At 44.3% G+C, this 25,007-nt stretch overlaps 1 protein-coding gene across 6 annotated transcripts in view; it reads left to right on the plus strand.

The window, feature by feature from the left end:
- The first annotated feature begins 13,047 nt into the window (after positions 1-13,047).
- The window catches only part of SYT9 (synaptotagmin 9), a 91,019-nt gene continuing 79,059 nt past the window's right edge, over positions 13,048-25,007 (plus strand). For 3 of the 6 annotated variants that reach the window (XR_008330730.1, XR_008330729.1, XM_053390576.1), the window contains exon 1: positions 13,048-13,499. Coding sequence is in view for 4 of the 6 variants with exons in the window: in XM_053390576.1 (XP_053246551.1) it covers positions 13,352-13,499 (148 nt within the window). In the remaining 2 variants the exon portion in view is untranslated. The remainder of the gene's footprint in view (positions 13,500-25,007) is intronic. The other 3 variants (XM_053390591.1, XM_053390609.1, XM_053390600.1) reach the window with 2 other exon arrangements.

The following is a 25,007-nucleotide window of genomic DNA, read 5'->3' on the forward strand; positions in this document are numbered from 1 at the left end:
CCAGTAATCTCAGGATGCTGTGAATGCATTAATATGATTGATGAATTCATTTGTACAGGAAGCAAGTCAAGAGCAAATTAGCTTTAATTTGACTAAATCAGGTTAATGGTTATGGCTAGATCCCTCATGCTTTTGTAAAGTTGATAATAGGAAAAATGTATTATAAAGATCTGGCTGTTCCCTGAAAATGTTTTCTAGTGCTTAGTAATGGGTACTGGGTTGGGGGATGGGGAGAAACCAGGCAAAACCGAATATAGCATAAAAGGCTAAATTAAAAATAATAATTTTAAATCTTCAATATAATTCTCATTTACTATAACTATGTCCAATTTCTGTTTCTTTATTTGCTCATATTCGGATAAAAGTGAGACCTCTTTTTACTATTTTATTATTACTATTTTTGTATAATAGGTCATCCAGCACATAACACAGTGCACTTAGTAGATTCATATTACATTTCGGTATAATGTGCTCTATATAACATTGCTGCCCTTTATGCAAAAGGTTTTCTTCTGTTTTGCCTTCCTGGTCATATATAGATAGCCATGTTTGCTGGCAGAAATGTGAGGCGTTTTAAGCTCCATTCATATAGGGTGTTTATATGTTTGCTATGGTGTGGCTTTGGGGCTAATTCCTCAATCCTGGGAAGTTTCTTGCCCTCAAAGAGGCAAAGTGAACCACATTCAGCCTTGATAAGGAAAGTAAGGGTAAACAAGAACCCCTGTTTGCTGTGTCCGTTTCAGAGAACAATGGCTCATATCAGCATGCAAACTTGTATAAGAAAAAGATGATAAAAGTAACAATAAGAATATTTATACCCCACCCATCTGGCTGGGTTTCTCCAGCCACTCTGGGCAGCTCCCAACAGAGTATTAAAATCACAGTAAAACATCAAACATTAAAAACCTCCCTAAACATTAACATGACTCTTCGGGGCTCTTCATATTGGGGATGGGTTATTTTCCAAAAGAGAAAACAGAAGCTACCATAGGACCAGTGTGCTAAGAGTGAATATTATTATACCCCATAAGCTGCTTATGAGCTCACCGTTCTGTTGTCTCCAGGGCTCTGCTGGGGCCCCTGCAGCTCCACACACAGTGAGACTGAACCGGTCGCACACCCCTAAATCTGCCTCTGCTGCAAGTGTTCGCTGAGTATACAGTCCATTTATTTCACGGACGCTTTTGATGGTAGAGTGTGGCCAAGTTGTAAAGTAAAAACCTAAAGCTGGGCCAGACCAGGACATTTTGCTGCTTTAGGCAAAGCAGAACATGCCCCCACCCTCAGAGCAGTGTTGGGAGATTCCATTCCACCTTTTGTTGCAGACATGGGATTGTTGCGTGTCACATGTCTGTTTACATTCCAGCACAGACTGCTGGGTCCTGTGAGCGGAACTTCTGCTCTGTGTATAGCTTTTGTTTTGAGTCTCTCTCTGAGAAGACGGCAAGTAGAGACAACATGTTTCTTTGTTCTGATTTATGTAAAATAAATCTGTAGTATTAGTATGTATCCACAGCCTCAGCTTCTTCTGTTGTGCAGTTTACTCTGCTACATATAGTGTGCTCAAGGCAGCAAGCTTGAGTCGCTGATTTATGTCGGAGCAGAGGTCGATGAATCTCCGCAGCGTGAAAGCTGAGAGGGAGATGATCCAGCTGGGGCCGAGCCAGCTGGCCTTTCAACCCCTGGATGCTGACAAGCAGGTGGTGGGTGGGTAGGCATGGAGGAGGAGGATGGGCATGGAGGTGGGCAAGGAGGAGTACTAGCTCACTCCTCATAGGCTGGATCTGCCTCCTGGCATGACTGCCTCACATCACCTCATGGGCAAGCAGGCCCTGATCTAGAGTTTTAACTTTGGAAATAAATTATTGATCAGTGAATTTCTGTCAGTTTTCATTCCTAAATCTGACTGATGCTTCTTCCCCAAGTTCAAAATACATAATTTTCTGGTGCCTTTTAAGATTATTCTACGGCTCAGAGTATCATCTCAAGGAACACAATTTAAGGAAAAGGATCTGGCTGTGAGTAGTTCTGGATGGGTAATTATAAGGAATTATTTTTAAGCCCGTCTGAATTACCTGGAAGAGGGAATCAACTAGAACAATGCTGCCCACAATGCTCGTGTTTAATGCTAAATCATTTAATGTTGAACAAGTGTGACATGAATGACTCTAGCTTCTTCCTAGGTCCATATTTCCTCCTTCTCTGTTTTCCTGCTATGTAGCCAAGAGGAGAAGCTTATGCAATGTCCCCCTTGAAGACAGTTATTAAAATGAAAGTGGGTGGGCACAGTTTCATGGTCAAACTGAAGGTCCACCCTCTGCCCATTTTAAGAAGAGGCTCGCTCTATCTAATGGTGTGGCTGCCCCTGCCTAGACAGCTAGGGGTTTGGGAATGGGAATCTGCATCTCACAGAAAGCAAATGGCAACATCCGAATTATACTTGCAGTTCCAAAAAACTTGGGCTATCTAAGGGCACTTGATGGCAATTACATGAATATCTATGGGGCAGCAAAGCAGAAAAATCCATGGAAAATAAAGGGACATTTTTCACATATATTTAGATGGGGGTGGGGATTGAACTTTAGTGCTGTCAGAGCTGGTCAAGTTGTTTCCATTTAGAAGGCCCTGGTAATAATGCCAGGTGCCAGTTTGCCATGGAGACTGGTTCTCCATAGAGGCACTTAGTGGCTTTTATTCTAAAAAGCACAAAACCAAATAATAAAAGCATCTAATTATAGAGTTGCAGGAGACATGAAGTTCTTACAGCACTGCCTCCTGCTGTAAAACAGGATCATTCTCATGTCAACCCTACCCCCACTGTACTTCGTAAATAAAAAACGCTTCCCCTGGAATTGCCATGCAAAAAGCAGAAGGTTCACAAGGTGAGTAGGCAAAGAATTGTTTTGTGAAGCAATACTTAAGAGCCACTTTGTATGGTATTTCCCCCCGTAAAGCAATAATTCTAGGATAGAAAAAGGACAGCAATGATGGACTCCCCTCAACTTACCACCCACCTGGTCTTATCCACAGTTTCTCTTGTTCCACTGCTTTTCCATGGGGAAAACAACTCTTCGGGTTTCCCCCAGATTGCCATTTGTTCTGATCAATCACTAAAGAGGGGGCTTTCCCTTGGAAAGGAGTGAGGCAAGGGGAAAACCACTAAGCCCCATGCTTTCTAGGTACAGCACAGCGGAAGTGTGGACGAGCCCTTTGACACACATACTGAACAGCTACAATAGCCACATTGTCTGGAAATGAAATCCACGAAGCAGCCCAGAGTTAAATCAAATGCTGCAATTGTCAATTTTATGCAAGCACAGGCGCACCTAGGCTCCCTTGCACCATTGGCAAGCAGATGTATCGGCGCTCCTGTCCCTTGCACTCTTGCCAGAACAGCACAGGAGCAACCTGGGTAGCATGCAGACGGGCTGCTGGCCACTCCAAGCCACAGTGGAGAGGTGTAATTTTGTGCCCCCTGGGCCTGTGCACAAGGCAGGGGCCACCCTGACCAGGTACACCCCTGAGTGCAAGCTCTGCAGAGTGATTCTATGGTTAGAGAGAGGAGTGTGGCCAGAGGTGGTTCTGCAACCATGCAGTGTCATTGATCATGGCACCACAGCAACTTAATGCCAAAGAAGACCAGAATCAATACGCTTTCACCACCACCCATGCCATCTTCCCAGTCCTTCTTCCCTTTGTCCACATGCACAGTTGTAGCATCAGGAATCCAGCTGAGGCTGCCTGGGGTGGTGGCAGGTGGTGGTTTACCCCAGCCTACCATTCAGGTGCCACTTTAGAGCTCCTACACCACTAGACCTTTCTGCTCTTAGCACCACTTTTGTCTAGGTGAAAATGTTCCTTTCAGCTATTCTGTAACTATAAACAGATTTTGTAGTCTATCTATTGAGTGCTTTATCAATGCTTTACCTTGAATGGAGAGTTTCATGTCAATGTGTGGCTTTAGCACTGGGATCCTACCATTGTGCATGTTAGCATTGCTGGGATTCTAGGAACAACAACCAGCGACTAAAAATGTCAACCCAAAGAAGCAAGTCAACTTTCCTTTTCAAATCAGCATGCACAGCAGCAGAGTTCATTTATTCCTGTAACGTTCTGGGATTTGCTTAAACCAAAACAAAGAAAGACGTCTTTGTTAGTGCCTCTGCTGAGAAAGGAGGTGCCCAAGACTGTCAGATAGAAAGAACATCATCTCAGCAGGTGCCTTGGTAAATCACCGCTTATACTAATTCAGTATATTCATGGAGTGCCAAATCTCACATTGCTTCCCCACTGTCTGTTAGAAGACCAGCTGCAGCAAGAGTGTCAACCTTCTCTCCAACTCAGAGACAAGCAAGTCTTGACAGAGGGCAAGATGGCAGGCTGCACTTTTGCATGTATTTCCTTCCCATGGGGGGTGGCAAGGTTAATTTTAGAATTTCAGTAAAGACCTTTGTATTTTTAAAATGTTTGCTGAACTACACAGTTTACAGTTTCTGTTTCCACAAATGAAGGCACTTGTCCCAATGCTAGGTGTATTATTGACATAAGCCAACTACCCGAAGAGGCCAGCTATGCATTTGCAATGAAGCAGAGCATTCTGAGCACAATCCAGCCAAAGTGAAGCATTTTTCAGTCTAATTGATTCCAATGGGTCCATATGAAGGACATGTTTGATTCTCCTGTTGAATCCTATGAGTATGTTTGTTGGATTGTGCCCTTTTGCTGGTTGCCACCGATCCTAAGAACCAAAGTGCTACACACACACACACACACACACACACACACACAAATAGACATTTACATCAATTAATGTCAAAATTTTAAAAACAAGCAAACACAGAGGCCACCAAAAGCCGGTCTAAACTGAGAAGTTTGTTTATTTAGTTCATAATATTTATACACCTCAGAGTGGTTTGCAATTGCCTCTGGAACACATCAAGACCAATGTTCAACAAAGGAAGTGGATTCCAAAACAAGAGGTTGGTTCTGTTGAGTCAAAATCCCTCCTTATGTTCCCTTGACATTTCTGAAGGACCATCCTTTGTAGATCTCAAGAGAAAGCAGCCAGAGAGGCAGCAGCAGACAGAGTGAACAATGGCACCAAACAGGACTGGGAAAAGTCAAAAAAATTCTGAAAGCATTTCCATCCTGCTGAAATTGCTGAGTTCAACCAAAATACTGAAAATCAAGAACATTTTACACAGTCTCGAGGGATGATTGGTTAACCCACCCAAAACAACAAAACAAATCACCTGCAACCCAAGTGGAGCAGTTTTGAGCCCAATTTCCCAGGTTACCTTCATATCAGGTAAACTCAAATCTACAGGAGGAAAGTATCAGGACTGGCATTGTTTTAGGGTAATGTCATGTTACACAGGTTACACAAATTAAAAGCAAACAGCTGCAGATGTATGGTAAACTCTGTGGTGTCGACTAGCTCCAAGAAATACACCCAACAAGACTTGATGAATCTTCTCTGACATTCACATGCCTCACCAATTCCCACAATATGGCAGCTCACAATAGGTGAGGAAGTTCCGTACATGCAAGATGCAACTGAGGGGCAAAGGGAAGTGAGATCGCACTACCTTAAGACAGTGATGAGGAGCAGGCAGGCTCAGAAAATCAAGTACAGTAATACCATAGGAAAAAAGCGCTCCCAAGAGAGCATGTTTTCCTGAGAGAGTATAACAGCAACATTCACAACAGGTAAGAGGAAAGCAATAAAAAACCCCACAGAAGTAAGATGGACTCTCGGAGAGAGAGAGAGCTTTTGACCCAGAGTTTATTGACTTTGATTGCATTTTCCTAAATGTAGCATCAGGTGGCAAAAACAGCCTATCTGGAGGAGCTGTGGCACCTTGAGACATCTAATCCCCTCTGGTAACAAGATGATGGGCACAGGAATCAAAAGAGGGGAAATGAATCAGCTGTAAATGGTTTGTGGGAAACAAACCTGGCACCTGGAATGCTCAGTTGTGTGATTAAAAAAGATGACATGTTTTCAGGCTGTGCCGTTTTATATCTTCCTTGGAACACTTTGTTGTAATCCTGTCTCTTTGTCTTGGGCTACAAAGGGTTTCTCTTGGATCCTGGGGCACCATGTCAGTTTGGATGACAGGTAGAAGAGGGTGGAAGGGTGGGGGAGTCACAAGAAGAGCAAAAAAACAACACCTGCTTTCCTAATATTGCAGATTAAATTGCAGGGAAAGCACAGCCCAATGCATTTGGAAGCACTTTGCTGCCTGATCATAACCAGAGTGTAGCTGCTTTTGCGTAATAACAATGTATAACAGTGTAGGAAGGGAAAGCCACCCCCCACTTCCCAGCCTCCCTAGATAGCACCCAATCCCATGCTTGAATTGCTGGTTTAAGATTTTAGCTGCAAGCAAAATTCAGCTTGGCTTTTCGGGGGGTAGAATTGGTTCAAATCCACTTACCGGTAGTTTCTTTATGTTAGTCTTTTCCAGAATCATTTCCAGAAATATTTCTTAGTCTAAATGATGGAATATCTGCTATCAAATAAATACATTCCAAATGCAGCAGCAGCAGGGCTTTTAGGGATGGTTTGCAGTATTTAAGTAATTTGGATGTAGTTGCCTTTGCCCAACGCAAGACAAAACAGTCTACGGTTGTATAAGGACATGCTGTGTTGGAGTTGCCTAGCTATCATTCATCAAGCAGAACCCTGCAATGCTGTTTAACTAATTCTGACACACAAGCAGATTACAGGGCTCCCATGGAGGAAAACCTATGAAAGCTACACTGCTTATGGTTCTGAAAACTGATGCATGGTATTATGTTGGGAAACCTGAAAGGATGTTAATGGATGGCACCTGCTTCAATGCAATAGAACGCTTTAAAAAGGGGGGAGAAAGAAAAGTAGCAAATAAGCCAAATTCGAAAGCCGATTTATCTCTAGCATCCCTGAAGCACTGCATCCAACAATTATCCAATGGGTTGGCAAATTTTATTAAGGGGGAAATGAAAGGCCACAGTGTGTTAAGCAACTGTTTTTGGAGTGGAAATGTAGAAAATCCGAGGTTCCTCACTGCACCCAAAAAATACTTGGCGTCACAGCAGATCTGTGCTGAGTTTAAGGTGTCTTTAACGGTTAATGAATCATCTCTAGGTGAAATAACCCAACTTCCAGTGATTTATTGGAAATATGCTGAACTCCTCTATCCATTTACCTCAGAATAAATCCTATTAAACTGTGTGTGACTTACTTCTGGGTAGGCATCCATAGACTTGCACTGCTAGAGTTATACTTGACATCTAAAATTTCTGTCCTAGAAATACTTTTTCTAAAACCATTCTTCCCAAAAAGAACTAGCTCCTGAAACCGTCATCTCAAAATAACTTGAATGCAGACTTCCCTTTGAGGATCTTTTAAAATAAAAAAAAATAAGAGTAACAAGATATACATTTTCAAGCTACCAAATTCATTTTTAAAATAAATAGAGCAAAGCAGGAAAGTCAAGCTGAGAGGATCAGACCTATTTCTACACAAACATTGGTATTGTTGGTTGAGGAAACTTTGGTTAGTGGATTTCAGCAGAGTTGGCGCTTGGCCCTTCATTTCCCCCTCTGTTCTTTGTTTTTGAGGCTGGGTTTTCTGCCAAGCCAGGCAGGCATCAAAAATCACTTTCCTGAGACCAGCTTCCTCACTAGATTTGATACAAGTAGTTACGTTACAGTATCATCCTAGGGCAAGGAATATTCAGACTGAGGGTCCATCCAACTAAACGGGATGTTCAATTCATCTCATGTAGGTTTCTAAAGATGCTAATAGCATCAGTTGGGAGGGGAAGTAATTATTGGGATCGTATCAGATTGGAAGGGGGGATTTTTACCATTTCCTTCCCTGTTACTGTCCTGAGGGGGGTCTCTTCTCTTATGCTAACATTTGCATTGGGGGGAAATTACTTGCTGATGCCAATGGGGGATTTTCCCCAATGCAAATACTAAGAGATTTTGCCCAGTACTGCAAATCATTCTCTCCCTCCCTCCCTCCCTCTCACTCACTCTCTCTCTCACACACACACACTGCTATCCCAGCACTGATCCATTTGGTGGAGAAAAGAGAGTGACTGACCACTTCCCTAGGCCAAGCTAATAAATTGCTGCCCATGCACTACACTAAACATCAGAGCAGGACATCAGTTTTCAGAACAACAACCAATGCAGTTTTCATAGGTGTGCTCCACAGGAATCACTATTTTGCCATGCTGGCTGGAGCTGATGGGAGTTGTGGCCCTAAAAATCTGGATGGCATCACGTTGGGGAAAGTTGCACCAGAGCATTCTGTTTATATGTCCCATCACTTTCAGAGACACAATTAGTTGAGACAGAAGACAGGGCATTTCCTATTGCGGCAGTCAGGTTGTGGAATTTCCTGCTTAGATGGCTTGTTTGTCCCCCTGTGTTTTAAGCCTCAGGAGAGCAAATTAAGGCTTTAAGTGCATTCACTGACTTTTAGTTTTAGCTGAAGTTTGTCTCTCCTACTTTTATGCTTCCTTTCCCTTTTTCCCCTCTTTGAATCTACTCTTAGTTTTATAGTATTTTGTGGATTTTAGTAGTTTTGATTATTTTTAACCAAACTCTGCTTTTATTGAAAAGAATACCATTTGTATGTACTGTTATAGGAAATATAAAGGGCATACAAAAATATAACTGAAACGTGGTAGAGAAGATACAGTCACTATCTTGCTATGTTTGATAGTTTTTATGTGTTCTTGCATTTGGTGTATGAATGTATGCTGTAAGGCACCTTTAGCTTTCTAGGATCAGCAGCGGAAGCCCTGAATTGGCCCAACAATACCTATACCTGACTTGGCTCCTGAGTAAAAGGCAGAGCTTTACTTCCACCATTTTTATCTCTCTCTCTCTGTTCCAGCTGTTTCCCCTTAGTGTATGGAAATTTCAGAAATATCCCTTGAAATTTGCACCTTTCCCTATGTTGTGTCCTAGGCATCCACTTCCATATTTGGTTAAAGTCAGAGCCTTATTATAGAGAGACTTAACGCTCCTACAGTATGTTCCATGATGCATGAGCAGACGTTCAAGGAACATGCCATTAACAACTTTTACCTTGCTGCTTCCGATTGTGGGTGCAGGTGGGGGTTTTAAAAGCAGTTTGAAGGTTTAGTTGAAAAGTTCCCCTCATCTTAAAGAGAATAAACTGTCATAAAGACTATAATAATCACATTTCCATCTTAAAAGCAATCTCTCTCAGACCTGTGATATAAAAGAGATTTTTAAGACTCCTTGTTATCCTTCTCAAATTATATCACAACAGACACATACCACTGGGTTCTGGGTGATTGATGGCTTTATTTATTTTTTAAAGGGACTCTTGAGTTCTTGGTGGTTCTACATCCAGTCTGTGCTAAGCAGCTCATGGTAAAATGCTGCGTACCTTAAAATAGGTCAAGTAGATGTGGCACATACTGAAGACTATTCCCGACTTGGGCACAGACACATTCTCCATTTGTATAAAAAGCTGTTTGTATCTCCGTTCCTAAACCAAAAGGGGTTTGTTTAATGTTGTAAAATATGAGGCTTTTTCCTTCCAACAGTCAGAAGTGGCAGTCTGCGCATGCATTATTTACAGAAAATAATTGCAAAACAATTAGTTGAGCGACTGTAATGATTTTTGAATGGGAGTAGGTAGTGAGACATAGAAAACATATGGCATTTCACCAACTGTTTATAAATATTATAGCAGAATTGTGCAGAAGAACGGCCTCCTCCTCTACAAGAATCAACAAGGAAGATCTCCTTTAATTGCTGACTACCCATGGTGTTAGGATCATCCTGACATTTTATCCTCTGTGTGTGTGTTTCCCACACATAAACTCATACTCTTTCTCCTCCGACTCCCTCCCAGGTTTTCTGTTTCTACCATGGTTGTGCTGTTCTGAACAATACCCAGGCAGAATTGAGTTTTCAGCCATTCCTTAACTACCCCAAATCAGGTATCACAAGGTATATATATATATCCTAGAAAGTCACAGCCACCCTAATAGCCTAGCAGTTCTGCATAGGAGATGGGGGACATCTCTGGATTTAAAAGAGAAAATGAGAAATGAGAAAATCTTACATGTACAACTCTCATTTCTTTCCTTCTCATACTGGGCCCTCTTCCTGAGCTTTGTGCCAAATTGCTAAAGCAGAAACACAAGAAGGTTGCATGAAGAGTTGCCCACATGAGCACCTTTCTCTTGCTCAGCCATTGTATAGAAAGAAAAAAGAGGCAGCTGAAGAACTACTGGCTGCCAGGCTTGGCCCCAAATTAGCATTAGAACTTCCAGCTTGCAGGACAAATTTCACCTACTAGGCTTCCTTCCCCATGGTGTGTTCTCCAAACCTGGCCCCCATTTGCCTCACATCTGATGTGGTAAGTAGCATCATGTGCAGGGAAGATAGAGGCATGGCTGGGTCCTGCTGCTGAAAAGCAGGATTGAACTCCCTGTCTGTAAGCTGATGCGCAGAGAATTCAGTTCTGCCCCTTTGGGTTCTTCACTGGGAACAAAATGTTGTCATTTGGAGTGCTCGTGTTTAGGGTTCCTGCCAGCCATGTCCTCTGCCAAGATACCCCATTTTACCCTCTGTGGCTCCCACTTGACTGTTTGTTAACATTATTTTTATTCCATACTTCTGAAAATATTGAGGTTGCCCTTAGGAGGCTGCTATAGCCCTCTTGGTTTTTAATGGCCTTGGTTTGGCCACAGCTCTTAGTACTCAGCAGCTGAGTTTGCTATTAGAAGAACTGAGGATTGTTACAATAATGTGTTTCTTGCCGTGGCTTTTATTTAATAATAATAATAATTTATTATTTATACCCCACCCATCTGGCTGAGTTTCCCCAACCACTCTGGGCGGCTCCCAATCAAGTGTTAAAAACAGTACAGCATTAAATATTAAAAACTTCCCTAAAGAGGGCTGCCTTCAGATGTCTTTTAAAGATAGGATAGCTGCTTATTTCCTTCACATCTGATGGGAGGGTGTTCCACAGGGTGGGCGCCACTACCGAGAAGGCCCTCTGTCTGATTCCCTGTAACCTCAATTCTCGCACTGAGGGAACCACCAGAAGGCCCTTGGCGCTGGATCTCAGTGTCCGGGATGAACGATGGGGCTGGAGACGCTCCTTCAGGTATACAGGACCGAGGCAATTTAAGGCTTTAAAGGTCAGCACCAACACTTTGAATTGTGCTTGGAAACGTACTGGGAGCCAATGTAGGTCTTTCAAGACTGGTGTTATGTGGTCTCGGCGGCCTCTCCCAGTCACCAGTCTAGCTGCCACATTCTGAATTAATTGTAGTTTCTGGGTCACCTTCAAAGGTAGCCCCACATAAAGCGCATTACAGTAGTCCAAGCGGAAGATAACTAGAGCATGCACCTCTCTGGTGAGACAGACCGTAGGGAGATAGAGTCTCAGCCTGCGTACCAGATGGAGCTGGTAAACAGCTGCCCTGGACACAGAATTGACCTGTGCCTCCATGGACAGCTGTGAGTCCAAAATGACTCCCAGGCTGCGCACCTGGTCCTTCAGGGGCACAGTTATCCCATTCAGGACCAGGGAATCCTCCACACCTGCCTGCCTCCTGTCCCCCAAAAACTGTACTTCTGTCTTGTCAGGATTCAACCTCAATCTGTTAGCCACCATCCATCCTCCAACCACCTCCAGACACTCACACAGGACCTTCACCACCTTCACTGGTTCTGATTTAAAGGAGAGGTAGAGCTGGGTGTCATCTGCATACTGATGAACACCCAGCCCAAACCCCCTGATGATCTCTCCCTGTGGCTTCATATAGATATAAAAAAGCATGGGGGAGAGGACGGGACCATGAGGCACCCCACAAGTGAGAGCCCAGGGGTCTGAACACTCATCCCCCACCACCACTTTCTGAACACGGCCCAGGAGGAAGGAGCGGAACCACCGTATAACAGTGCCCCCAGCTCCCAGCCCCTCTAGACAATCTATATCGTCCATCATGATTTATATTGTGCTCTGAACACTCTGTTAAAAGTGGAAAGGCAAACTATAAATTGGGGAAGTAAATAAGCGTACCGTGCCTCCATGATGTGACCCAACGTAACCTGAAAATAGATAGTATTACTTAGCAGTATGTATGCACCAGCGTGTGAAACTACTTCATGCTATTTCACAAAATGTGGGGGAGGGCACTAGCAGGAGGTAAGATTCCTCTGGGGCACCAGCTGGTACTTTAAAGTAAGGATTAGCAGGTATACGTGTGCAGTTGAACCAGTTGGAAAATACTGACTCTATTTTGATCAAATGAAAAACAACCTCATGTGCGGCAGATTTTGTCTGTTTCAGCCCCCCCCCCCCCAGCAAAATGAAACACTTCTCTAGTTTGGGAGTGCATGCCTGGGAAACACAGGACCACCATTTTTAAAGTGGCTGACGAAAAGTGGGTGAGAGGCTTTGTGTGGCTTGATCTTTCACTAGACTAAAGAAGAAGGAAGAGAAGCATTTTGCTTCGCGTTCTCTGGAAAAATTGTGGTGCTTCCCCCTCACAATAGCCTGCAGGGCCCAGTGCGTGGGGAACGGAGGGGCCCAGAAACCAAAGCCTGCACATTGTAGACTGAGGAGGGCGTAGAACCTGTGTGTGAAGGAAAACTGTGTTGCGAAAAGGAAACTTTTCATGAGAGAATTGTTTTTAAAAGCACCAAAATTAGGAATCAGCTTTGTTTTTTTTGCCTCAAGAAAACAGCACTTTCTCTTCATGAGGCTCCCCAAGTACTTGAGGAGAATTCCACGCGCAGGCAGCTGCTCCGCGTGTGTGCTTAGAACGTTAGGTCTCCAGGGAAATGCTGTTCCAGAAAAAGAAGGGTGGGGAAAGAAAGGCGATAGCTGACAATCTTCGGGAAGGGGAGACACGGGGAAACGCCGAGCTCGCCTCAGCCTGGGCGCTGAGCGGAAGGAGGCGCCTTCCCTATTGGCGCCGGGCTGCTGCAGTGAGGCTTGCGGCCGCCAGGGAGAGCCGTTCGGGCGCCGCCTGGAGCCGAGCGAGGCGCGGCTGGCTGGGCGCCTGGCTTTGCGCGCAACTGGTGGCGGGGTCCTCCTTCTCCTCCTCGTCCGGGCGGGGTGGTCACGCCCGGCGGTGGCGGCTCCTGCACAGTGCCGAGGCCGGCCAGGCGAAGTTGGGCAGCGGCGAGGAGGGGTGGCGTTGCTGCTGCTGCTCCCTCTTCCCAGTATGCCGGCGTCTCCCCAGTTGCCTCGGCGGCGACGGCAAGCGGGCGGGCGGCAGCGGCAGCCGAAGAAGCGCGTGTGAGCGACCGGAGAGCTCCTCTCCACTCACAAGGATGCTGGGGGGCGATGCCTGGCGGCAGGGAGGACGAGATTTGCCAGAAAGCGCTGAAGCTGCTGGTCGAGCTCTGCTCCGACGGGACGGTGGAGAACGACCGCTGCCTCGAGTTCAACTACTACCTGCGGGACAGCGGCAGACCCCGGCCCACAGACTCCGGTAAGCGCCGCGATCCTGGGTGGTGGGCGGCCGGGAAGGAACTTCAGCGGGACGAAGGGCTTCAGTTCCCTCGTCGGAAATCTATAGGCGTCCATCGCAGGCTGGGTTTGGAGAGGTGGCGCGTCAGTGATCGCCCGATCCCATCCCTCCATTTTTCAGAAATCTCCCTCTGCCCTGATTTTGAGGCGACCAGGACTTTACTCCCAAATGGTGAGGCCGGGGTTGATGTTCCCGGTCTGTGCAGCCAGAGAGCACATCTTAACTCTTGGACGCAGCGCCCAACCCTAGTCACATTTAGGCGCCAAACCTATTGGTTTCAATGGAATCTTACACGCTGATTTGAATAGATGCAGAAATGAATCCTGTTGATTTTCACAGAACTTGCTCTTAAGCATGGCTTTAGGATCAGGGTTTGATATTGGACCTGCTCCCTCAGAGGGAAGTCTCTGGGAGTTGAGTGAGAGTTGCTCCCATGTAACACGTGTGTATGCGTACAGCGTTGCAGACATGGTCACGGGGCAGAGTTAAGGTACCATCTCTGAACTATTTTTAGATCCTGTGAATTTCTATTGCTGCTGTAAGACCAGCAGGTATGCAGGACTGTCGGAATAAACACATCTCCAGGAACCAAATCATGGCTGTGGCTCTGGTTGAACTCAGAGTGGGACCAGGGCGGTGTGTTCAAAAGGCATCGCATGCTGGGTAGCTCTTAAGCTATTCAGATCTTACAGGAATTGTATCTTTGCCTTGCTTACACAAGCACGTGCACAACAATCAAATAAAATGTGACAGAGCGTTAAATTGCTCTTCTATATCTCCTACGAGTAGTATAAGCATTTTGCAATATAACACATCTCTGTACCGTTGGTTTCATTATGGAAATCAACTGGCAGCATACCTTGTTTTCTTTAAAACATGTTTCAGGGGCGGGGGCTGATTGTATTGGGACTAACGGAGCAAAGGGATGCTACCACTGTTTAATTAGTTGTAATCCTTTTGCTGGGTAGCGTAGAAGTTGCTTGCTTCCTGGGCTATTTGAAAGCTAGCAGCTAACTTTGGTAAGTTCAGTTGATCAGGATTTAAGTGAGGTGGGCATGCTGAATTGTTAAACTGATAGGTGCTTCTGTTCTGTCTTGAAATGACTACTGAGCTCTGATCCTGAGTATACTTGTTTGTAAATAAGTCCTACTGAAATCACAGAGGATTGACTTATGCATAAACACACTTAAGATGTTGCAGGATGGAAGGTAGAGGCAGGATGTTATACTTTGCAGCAGATGGGTTTTTACGTTATTGCTTTTCTTAGGAACAATCCTATACTATGTCCCGTGGTAGCATTTTTTATTCACTGACAAGCTTTTGAGTCCCCTCCCTCTTGTTTCCTACCAGAGAGACTGCATACCAGCCTCTTGGGCTGATTATGGGATTTATGTTGGATTATGTCTTTAGTGCAGTGCCTGTGGTTTCTTTTTGATAAACGTTCTGATTTAAATGTTTCTTTCTTAAAGAAGCACCTCCAGCTGCTTTGTTGCTGCTCTACTTTCTGCAAGAATGTTGACCCATTCTGTGGCTGCTGAAGAAGATCAGAGATCTTCCTGATACAAATATGCACATGTATCAGGATAGATCACCAGAGGCCTAAGCTAAATCTGCGTTGTTTCTCTGTGTGAAATTTTATCTAGTGCACATGCAGCTCCCAAGCACAAGTCTTTAGTCCGTATTGCTCTTCAAACCATTTACACTGGAAGCATAACTGTTCACAAGGCTAGCGTAGATCATGCACCTAACACAATATGATGCACATGAAGTGCTTTCATTGTATATAATACCTGCCTCGGCTTTTCTGATGATTACTTTACTACTAAGCTGTGAGTATGGGAAGCTATGAAGAAGTGCCTCCTTAGTGGCATTTATATTCTTCTGAAACTGGGGGTTACTAACTACAAAGTTTATTCTGCTGAACTTAGCGGGACTTCAAGGGGAATTTTTTTTGGATCACACTGCTGAAGTAATCCGATTTACTTACAAATGGTGCCCTGCAACAAAATGTTACAGTGTGCCACAGGTGTTACCAGGGCCTGTGGCTAAGTAGAATGGGGGGGGGTTAACATCGAATACAGGAGTCCCTCCCTGTTGTAACTTGGAACTTGATTCATGTATGTTTTATTTATATTGTTAGTTCTTGGACATTTAAAGGAGAATGCAAGTCAGTTGTACTGATGGATTTGGCCTGGAATGAGGTTCCAGAGGGAAACTTAAGGAGCTGGATTTTTACTTCAACCTGAGATGTAAGGGGTATTTTTGACTGGAAATCCAGAGCAGCCTCAGTAGCTCTGTCCAGCAATGTTAACAGAAGACTACTGTGTCCCGTACGTCTGCAGTAAGGATGCAACACTGAACTGCACTGCATATTTCTCAAGCCGACTAGCAATGTGGGAATAAAGGCAACGGATAATACCTCAGCAGTGCTGTTGAAAACTGCTCACTTAGCTTGAATCCAACCTTTGATTGGGGTCTGATACTTCTGGAGATCACTGCAGAGTTGTTGTAGATCATTCAGAGTCTAAGCTGCAGTATTTCACGTGAACTACACTGCAGGCCTGTCATAAACCATTTCCTCATCCACAGCCTTTCCAACTTGCAATATGGTGACGATGAATTGCATTTGGGGAAGGTGGGATGTGGTGGCTACACTGGTGTCCAGTCCTGGTTACACGGAAACCTTGCATTTCTCCATTGGTTTCTTTGGGAAGCTCTCACTTCTTCTGTTCCTAACAACATTTAAAAATAGCTTCTCGGTGTGAACCAGCAAATGAATTCTCTTTAGACTATAAGAAGATTCTCTCTATACTTCTTGTATCTGTGTCTGTTTTTCCTCATTCCTTTTAGAGGATGAAGGAGAAAGTGACAAATAGACTGAAGGGCAATGGAGGAAAAGACCTAATGATATTACTGTGTACCTTCTACTCTCTCCTTTAATCTTCTTGCCTTGTTTCTCAGCTAGCTGATCAGCAGTTCTTGAAGCTGAGCAGCCATGTCCATTTTCTTTTCCAATTTTCAGTGGCTATTGAGCATACTGTTCTGTGTTGGGCTGTTCTTGGGTTCTCCGCCTGCCCTGGGGGTGCTTTTCTTCTAAACATTTTTTGTACATCTGCAAACCTTGAGGTTTCCTTAAGCCTGCTGATACCTCCTCTTGTGTGTGGATGCCCCCATTTTAGCTAAATAAGAATTGACACTCAATCCTGAATCTTGGAAACAGAGTAAATAATTTTCTTTATGGCGAGTCAGAAGCAAATTAGGTTCCACTGATTTTACTGTACAGTTGTTCCCACAGTTTTATCATTTGATGTTGACTGGCTGCTACATTATACAAATTCTTCACTATATTGTAATCCATTGGTATTCAGCTGCTGGGTTGAGTTCCACACTGGGTAGTGGACTGACCTTGGGTGGGTTGCAACAGCAACATTACCACTGTACAAGTATATAGTGTGGAATTAAAAATAGGGTCTCTTTGCATCTGTGGGCTAAAGGTGGATCCTTGTTCTCAAAAGGTTCAGGACCATTTGATTTAGTGAATACGGCCTGTGAGTATGTATGCAAAAGTGATCAATCCATGGAAATGTTTTCTAGATCACCAGTGAATGCACACCTGTGCATTTGTGGCACATTGACAACATTACAAGAACTTCTCTCCATTTTAACTAAGCTTCCTTACTTGGTCATCCAGAAACAACAGTTATTTGCCACAAGCAGTCGATTGGTTATTCACAAACCAAAGCAGTCGATTGGTTATTCACAAACCAAACTTTTTTTGTTGAGCCATTTCCTGCATTAAAATTAATGTAGAATAAGTTAAGTTTTAGTAGGGTTTACACAACCTTTATTTAAAATAATATTAAGCATTTCAAGTAAGAACACTTAAACATAAAATTAAACCTAAGTTGGCAGGTGTAAAACAATTTGAGCATGGGCTTCACAAGTTAATCTATAGCTATTTAGTTTGTACTTGGTGTGATTGATAGAAATCTGTCAAAAGGAATTCATGGAAATACCATTTCACTTGTTCTTTGTCGTGCTCCTGAGTTCCAAGTGACATTTCTGAGATGTCCAGGATGCTTTTCACTTGGACTATACTGAAAGGCTTTCTCTGCCATCCACAGTGCTCTTGTACATACAGCTTTAGCCATATCCTAGTGAAGATATTGGTATTGCTTCAGTCAGCTGCAATATAAATTAGTTGAGTTTTAAAACCTTTGATAGCTTGTAGTTGCAGGCAAGAGGGTCCCATCGATAACGTAAGGTGGGGTATAGGTGTAAGATGGGATATAGATTTTACAAATAATGTGGTGGTTATTTGAGAACAAATAATGAGGTGGTGTCTCACAAGTAGCATGTGGTTAATAATGGCTCCCAGTGCCCCAGCATGCCCCATCTGCAACAGAAAAAGGATGGAGACACAAGTCCACCCACATGTGATTATGATTATAACCTGTTAATAGTACTGCTAGTTTAAGAGGGAGGAAAGGGTCAATCCAATTCCTCTCACCGGCAAATATTTCAATATCACGATATATCGCCAGCTAAACATTGCGATACCTCAGTATATCACGGTGTCTGAAATAAGGTTGGAGCTTATAATAATCTGGGAAAATATTTTTTAAAAAATAAAAATCTAAATTTGATGCGTATAATTAAATGAAAATTTACTCAGCAATAGCATGCTTAACTAAACCATTAAAGATTTCTGGAGAATATATTACTGTTCTGTTAAGGGTTTTATATACTCATAGTAATACCTGGAACGTGGCCCTGTAACAGATTTGGAACTGGTGTAGATCAGTGCTAAAAAGCCTGATCTAGATGCTACATGTCGCCTGAAAACTAGGTTACAGATGGCCATCCAACCTCTGCTTAAATACCTCCAAGGGAGGAGAGTGTACCACCTACCAAGGGAGTCCTTTCCGCTGTCAAACAGCTCTTACTGTCAGAAAGTTCTTCTGGTTGTTTAGTCAGAATCTCCTTTCTTGTCACTTGGAATCATTCATTCGGGTCCTGCCCCCTCCAGAGCAGGAGAAAACATGCTGCCTCCATCTTCCTTGTGACACACCCTCAAATATTTGAAGGTGGCTACTCTATCTCCTCTCAATCTCCTCTTTTCCAGGCTAAACATACCCAGCTCCCTCAACCGTTCCTCACAAGGCTGGGTTTCCAAGACCCATGATCACCCATGGAGGAGCTTATCAGAGCTTGCAGGGCAGCAGCTGAAGAAAAAGGGTTTTCTTGTGTGTGTTTCTTGTGGCTGATTAGCTGCTCTCCCTGTGCAAAGGTCAGAGGGGGCAGGGTTTCTGTTGAGGCAGGTGATTAGCTGTGGGAGGAGCTTATCAGAGCTTGCAGGGCAGCAGTGCACGCAGTTTGATCCATCTTTTAGATTTAGGGGAACTAGTCTCAAACGTTTGTTAGGGGAGACCTAGGTTTTTTGTGGGGGATTTATTTGTCCTGTCTTCACGCTTTTTATGATGGAGGACCGCTGTAGTCACCCCCAACGACACGTTCTCAAGATGGAGGGTGAGGGAACAGCTGCAGTTGCCTGCAGTTCCTGCGCAATGTTTGCCATCTTGCCAAAGGTTGCAGGCAGCTTTACCTGCAGCAACTGCATGTTGATTGCCCTCTTAAAAGACAAAGTCCAGCAACTGGAGGAACGTGTAGCTATGCTCCAAAGAATTAGAGAGCTGGAGCTCTTCTTGGAAGCAACAGAGCACACCGTCTCCACCAAGGAGGAGACAGGGGACTCCCCTGAGAAGGAGGCTAGTTCACCAATACAGGAGCCAGATATATGGAGAAACGTGACTCAAAGAAGTAGGAGGCCCAGGGTTCGCTCTGATTGTTTAGAAATACACAATCGCTTTGAGGTCCTCTCCCCTAGCATGGAAGACGAAGAGCAGACTCCAATTGAGGATCTCTCCCTCATTACAGTCGATCAGGTATATGAAGACGAGCAGCAAAGTCAGTCCTCAGGGAATGTGCAGGCGACCTTGGAACGGACAGCTCACAGAAGAACCCTGACCAGACCTAAGAGGAGGCGTGTAGTGGTGATAGGGGATTCCCTACTGAGGGGAACAGAAGCAGTGATCTGTGGGCCTTGCAAGATGTCTCAGGAAGTGTGCTGTCTCCCCGGGGCTAAGATCCAAACGACTGCAAGGAATCATAAAACCCACTGACAAATACCCCTTCCTCTTGGTTCATGTGGGAACCAATGACACTGCAAGCAATAGCCTCCAGAAGATCAAAAGAGATTACGAGGCTCTGGGCTGGAAATTGAAGCAATCAAATGCACAAATTGTCATCTCATCTGTTCTCCCAGTTGAACGACGTGGGCCAGGGAGAGAGGGAAAAATAGTGGAAGTGAACAACTGGCTTCGCAAATGGTGTAAACAGGAACGGTTTGGATTCTTAGATCACGGACTGCAGTTTCTTGAAGATGGACTTCTGGCAAGCGATGTGCTGCACCTCACAACGGTTGGGAGGAATGTTTTTGCAAAAAATCTCAGAAACCTCATCAGGAGGGCTTTAAACTGACTAATGTGGGGGAGGGAGACAGTGCTCCTGAAGGTAGGAGTCTATCAATTGATGAAGATGATCATCCAAATGTCATAGACCGAATGGAGCAAACAGCACGCAGACCTAGTGGTGGGAGGAAAAAATCCTTAAATAAGAGACACGGGGGAATGATTAATGGACTTCAATGTCTGTACACTAATGCGCAAAGCATGGGAAATAAACAAGATGAGCTTGAGCTCTTGGTACAGCAAACTAAATATGACATAATAGGAATCACTGAAACCTGGTGGGATAAGTCCCACGATTGGAATGTAATAATGGAGGGATACAATCTATTTCAGAGGAACAGACCAGACAAGAAAGGAGGAGGAGTGGCGTTATATGTCAGGGATGTGTATACCTGTGAAGAGATCCAAGATTTAGAACCTCAAAGCCAAAGTGAGAGCATTTGGGTCAAAATTAAGGGAGAGAAGAATAACAGTGACCTCATTGTGGGAGTTTACTATAGATCCCCAAGCCAAATGGAGGACATAGATGATGCCTTCCTGGAACAGATGGCCAAGCATGCAAAAGGAAGGGAGATAGTAGTAACGGGGGACTTCAATTACCCGGATATTTGTTGGATATCAAACTCAGCCAAGAGCATAAGGTCAAACAGATTCCTCACTGGCCTTGCAGACAACTTCATTGTCCAGAAAGTGGGAGAAGCAACAAGAGGAACAGCCATTTTAGATCTGGTCCTAACCAATGTTGATGACCTGGTTAGTGGGGTAGAAGTGGAAGGATCATTAGGCGCGAGTGATCATGCTCTTCTGAAGTTTACTATACAGCGGAAAGGAGCAGCCAAGCATACTAGGACTCAATTTCTTGACTTTAAGAAAGCCGACTTCATAAAATTTAGGGAAGTGCTGGGTGAGATCCCATGGACAGTAATACTAAAAGGAAAGGGAGTTCATGATGGTTGGGAGTTTGTTAAGAGGGAGATAGTAAAAGCACAACTTCAGGCAATACCAATGAGACGGAAACATGGAAGGTGCCTAAAGAAGCCAGGGTGGCTATCTAAAGAACTTTTAACTGAGTTAAGATTAAAAAAGGATGTGTACAAAAAATGGAAAAGGGGGGAAACCACCAAAGAGGAATTCAAACAAATAGCCAGCACGTGTAGACACAAAGTCAGAAAAGCTAAAGCACAGAATGAACTCAGGCTTGCTAGAGAGGTTAAAAGCAACAAAAAGGGCTTCTATGGGTATGTTCGTAGCAAAAGGAAGAACAAAGAAACAGTGGGGTCACTCAGAGGAGAAGATGGTGAAATGCAAACAGGGGACACAGAAAGGGCTGAACTCCTCAATGCCTTCTTTGCCTCAGTCTTCTCCGATAAAGAAAACAATGCCCGACCTGAAGAATTTGGAGCAAATGATTCAGCAGAGGAAACACAGCCCAGAATAACTAAGGAGATAGTACAAGAATACTTGGCTAGTCTAGATGTATTCAAGTCTCCAGGGCCAGATGAACTGCATCCAAGAGTATTAAAAGAACTGGCAGATGTGATCTCAGAACCGCTGGCAGTCATCTTTGAGAATTCCTGGAGAACAGGCGAAGTCCCGGCAGACTGGAGGAGGGCAAATGTTGTCCCTATTTTCAAAAAGGGGAAAAGAGAGGACCCAAATAATTACCGCCCAGTCAGTCTGACATCAATACCAGGGAAGATTCTGGAGCAGATCATTAAGCAAACAGTCTGTGAGCACCTAGAAAGGAATGCTGTGATCACCAATAGTCAGCATGGATTTCTGAAAAATAAGTCATGTCAGACTAACCTGATCTCGTTTTTTGACAGAATTACAAGCCTGGTAGATGAAGGGAACGCAGTGGATGTAGCCTACCTTGATTTCAGCAAGGCATTTGACAAGGTGCCCCATGATATTCTTGTAAAGAAGCTGGTAAAATGTGGTCTTGACTATGCTACCACTCAGTGGATTTGTAACTGGCTGACTGACCGAACCCAAAGGGTGCTCATCAATGGTTCCTCTTCATCCTGGAGAAGAGTGACTAGTGGGGTGCCACAGGGTTCTGTCTTGGGCCCGGTCTTATTCAACATCTTTATCAACGACTTGGATGATGGACTCAAGGGCATCCTGATCAAATTTGCAGATGACACCAAACTGGGAGGGGTGGCTAACACCCCAGAGGACAGGATCACACTTCAAAACGACCTTGACAGATTAGAGAACTGGGCCAAAACAAACAAGATGAATTTTAACAGGGAGAAATGTAAAGTATTGCACTTGGGCAAAAAAAATGAGAGGCACAAATACAAGATGGGTGACACCTGGCTTGAGAGCACTACATGTGAAAAGGATCTAGGAGTCTTGGTTGACCACAAACTTGACATGAGCCAACAGTGTGACGCGGCAGCTAAAAAAGCCAATGCAATTCTGGGCTGCATCAATAGGAGTATAGCATCTAGATCAAGGGAAGTAATAGTGCCACTGTATTCTGCTCTGGTCAGACCTCACCTGGAGTACTGTGTCCAGTTCTGGGCACCACAGTTCAAGAAGGACACTGACAAACTGGAACGTGTCCAGAGGAGGGCAACCAAAATGGTCAAAGGCCTGGAAACAATGCCTTATGAGGAATGGCTAAGGGAGCTGGGCATGTTTAGCCTGGAGAAGAGGAGGTTAAGGGGTGATATGATAGCCATGTTCAAATATATAAAAGGATGTCACATAGAGGAGGGAGAAAGGTTGTTTTCTGCTGCTCCAGAGAAGCGGACATGGAGCAATGGATCCAAACTACAAGAAAGAAGATTCCACCTAAACATTAGGAAGAACTTCCTGACAGTAAGAGCTGTTCGACAGTGGAATTTGCTGCCAAGGAGTGTGGTGGAGTCTTCTTCTTTGGAGGTCTTTAAGCAGTGGCTTGACAACCATATGTCAGGAGTGCTCTGATGGTGTTTCCTGCTTGGCAGGGGGTTGGACTTGATGGCCCTTGTGGTCTCTTCCAACTCTATGATTCTATGATTCTATTCTATGATCTTGGTTGCCCTCCTCTGCACGTGTTCCAGCTTGTTAATAACCCTCTTAAATTGTGGCACCCAGAACAGGACACAGTACTACAGGTGTGGTCTGACCAAGGCAAAATAGAGCAGGTGGCGCTGTGGTCTAAACCTGAGGGCATAGGGCTTGCCGATCAAAAGGTTGACGGTTCGAATCCCCGTGACAGGTGAACTGCCGTTGCTCAGTCCCTGCTCCTGCCAACCTAGCAGTTCTAAAGCACGTCAAAGTGCAAGTAAATAAATAGGTACCACTCTGGCGGGAAGGTAAATGGTGTTTCTGTGCACTGCTCTGGTTTGCCAGAAGCGTCTTAGTCATGCTGGCCACATGACCTGGAAGCTGTATGCTGGCTCCCTCGGCCAATAAAGCGAGATGAGCGCTGCAACCCCAGAGTTGTCCGCGACTGGACCTAACGGTCAGGGGTCCCTTTACCTTCATGACACTATATTTATGTTGATGCAGCCTAATATACCATTAGCTTTTTTGCTGCGGCATCACACTGTTGACTCATGTTAAGCCTGTGGTCTACTAAGACCCCTAGATCCTTTTCAGAACAGAAGCTGGAGCCAAGCCACACTGATCTTAAAATGAAGAATGGAATCCTCTCCCACAGCACTGCTGAGGAACAAAAATTCCAATAAGCAAAGTTTCTTTTTCTGCCAATAAGCAACTCGGAGTTTTAAGTCACACACTGTGGCTCTTGCTAGGCAGAGTAGAGACCCTGATACTGTGCTTAGCTGGATATCGAGCTGGGTCTCTATTCTGCCTAGCAAGAGGCAAGGTGTGTGCCTCAAAGCAACGTGAATCTTATGGGGAGAAAATAAACTTTTTTTGCTGATCAAAATCTCCCTGCCTCGGCAGGGAAGCCTGTTGTTAGCCGCTCTGAGCCTGGCTTTGGCTGGGGAGGGCGGGATATAAATAATTTATTATTATTATTATTATTATTATTATTATTATTATTATTATTATTATTATTGCTATCCTGGGTCTGGCTCTAGCAAGAGGCATGGGGCTTACACCTTGCAGATTGTGCAGGCAGAAAGCACCTTTTACTGCAAAGTAAAGCCCTTTAGGCAGCATGAGAGGTGGCAGGGGCTTATGTCTTGCAAGTGGGCGGGCAGGAAATGGCCATTTACTTTGCAGTAAAGGCTTTACTTTGCAGTAAAGTGCTGCTTCCTGCCTGTCTCGATATATTACAGGGTGAAAAAATATGAAACCTTTATTGCGGTCTGGAGTTCATACCGATAAGAGGCAAAATAACGATATATCGCCCACCCTAACTTTCCTGTGACAGCCCTTAAGATATCTGAAGATGGCTATCACATCTCCTCTCAGTCTCCTCTTCTCCAGGCTAAATGTACCTGTGTTGACTGTGTTTGGTGCTGTTTGCCTGGCTTATATTATAATATTGGGGGTTGTACACGCAGTCCTCAGAGTGTGGACATTCAGCTAAGAGCCCTATGTACTCAAGACCCCGTTGCATCTTCCGGTACAGAAATATGCATAGGTCTTGTTTGCTGTGGATGCCGGGGCTTAATAAATCCATGTATAAATACAGCCTTCTTGAGTGGTTCTTGACACATTGCTTTCCTAAATAATGAGATACATTTATGTGCTTTCAGAATAAAATCTATGCATTCACATGGCTTTATATTTGTTGCTATACATGAAGTGATATGTACATGTTTTAGGACTTTGTATTTAACTCACTTTTCAGTGGTTGAAATATCACTGTGTGAAGAACACATTAAAAGAAATCCCTGTGCTGTGTGCTTTTCTGGCCATGAAGTCGAATGTCTCATCTTGGTTGGAAAACAATATATTGAGTTTACAAAAAAAAAAAAAAAGGAAGGTAGTGTTCTCTGTAGCTCGGCAGAAACCCATCAATAGTAGACAG

Source organism: Podarcis raffonei, chromosome 1 (genome assembly GCF_027172205.1).
Source record: "Podarcis raffonei isolate rPodRaf1 chromosome 1, rPodRaf1.pri, whole genome shotgun sequence".
Classification (NCBI taxonomy): Eukaryota; Metazoa; Chordata; class Lepidosauria; order Squamata; family Lacertidae; genus Podarcis; species Podarcis raffonei.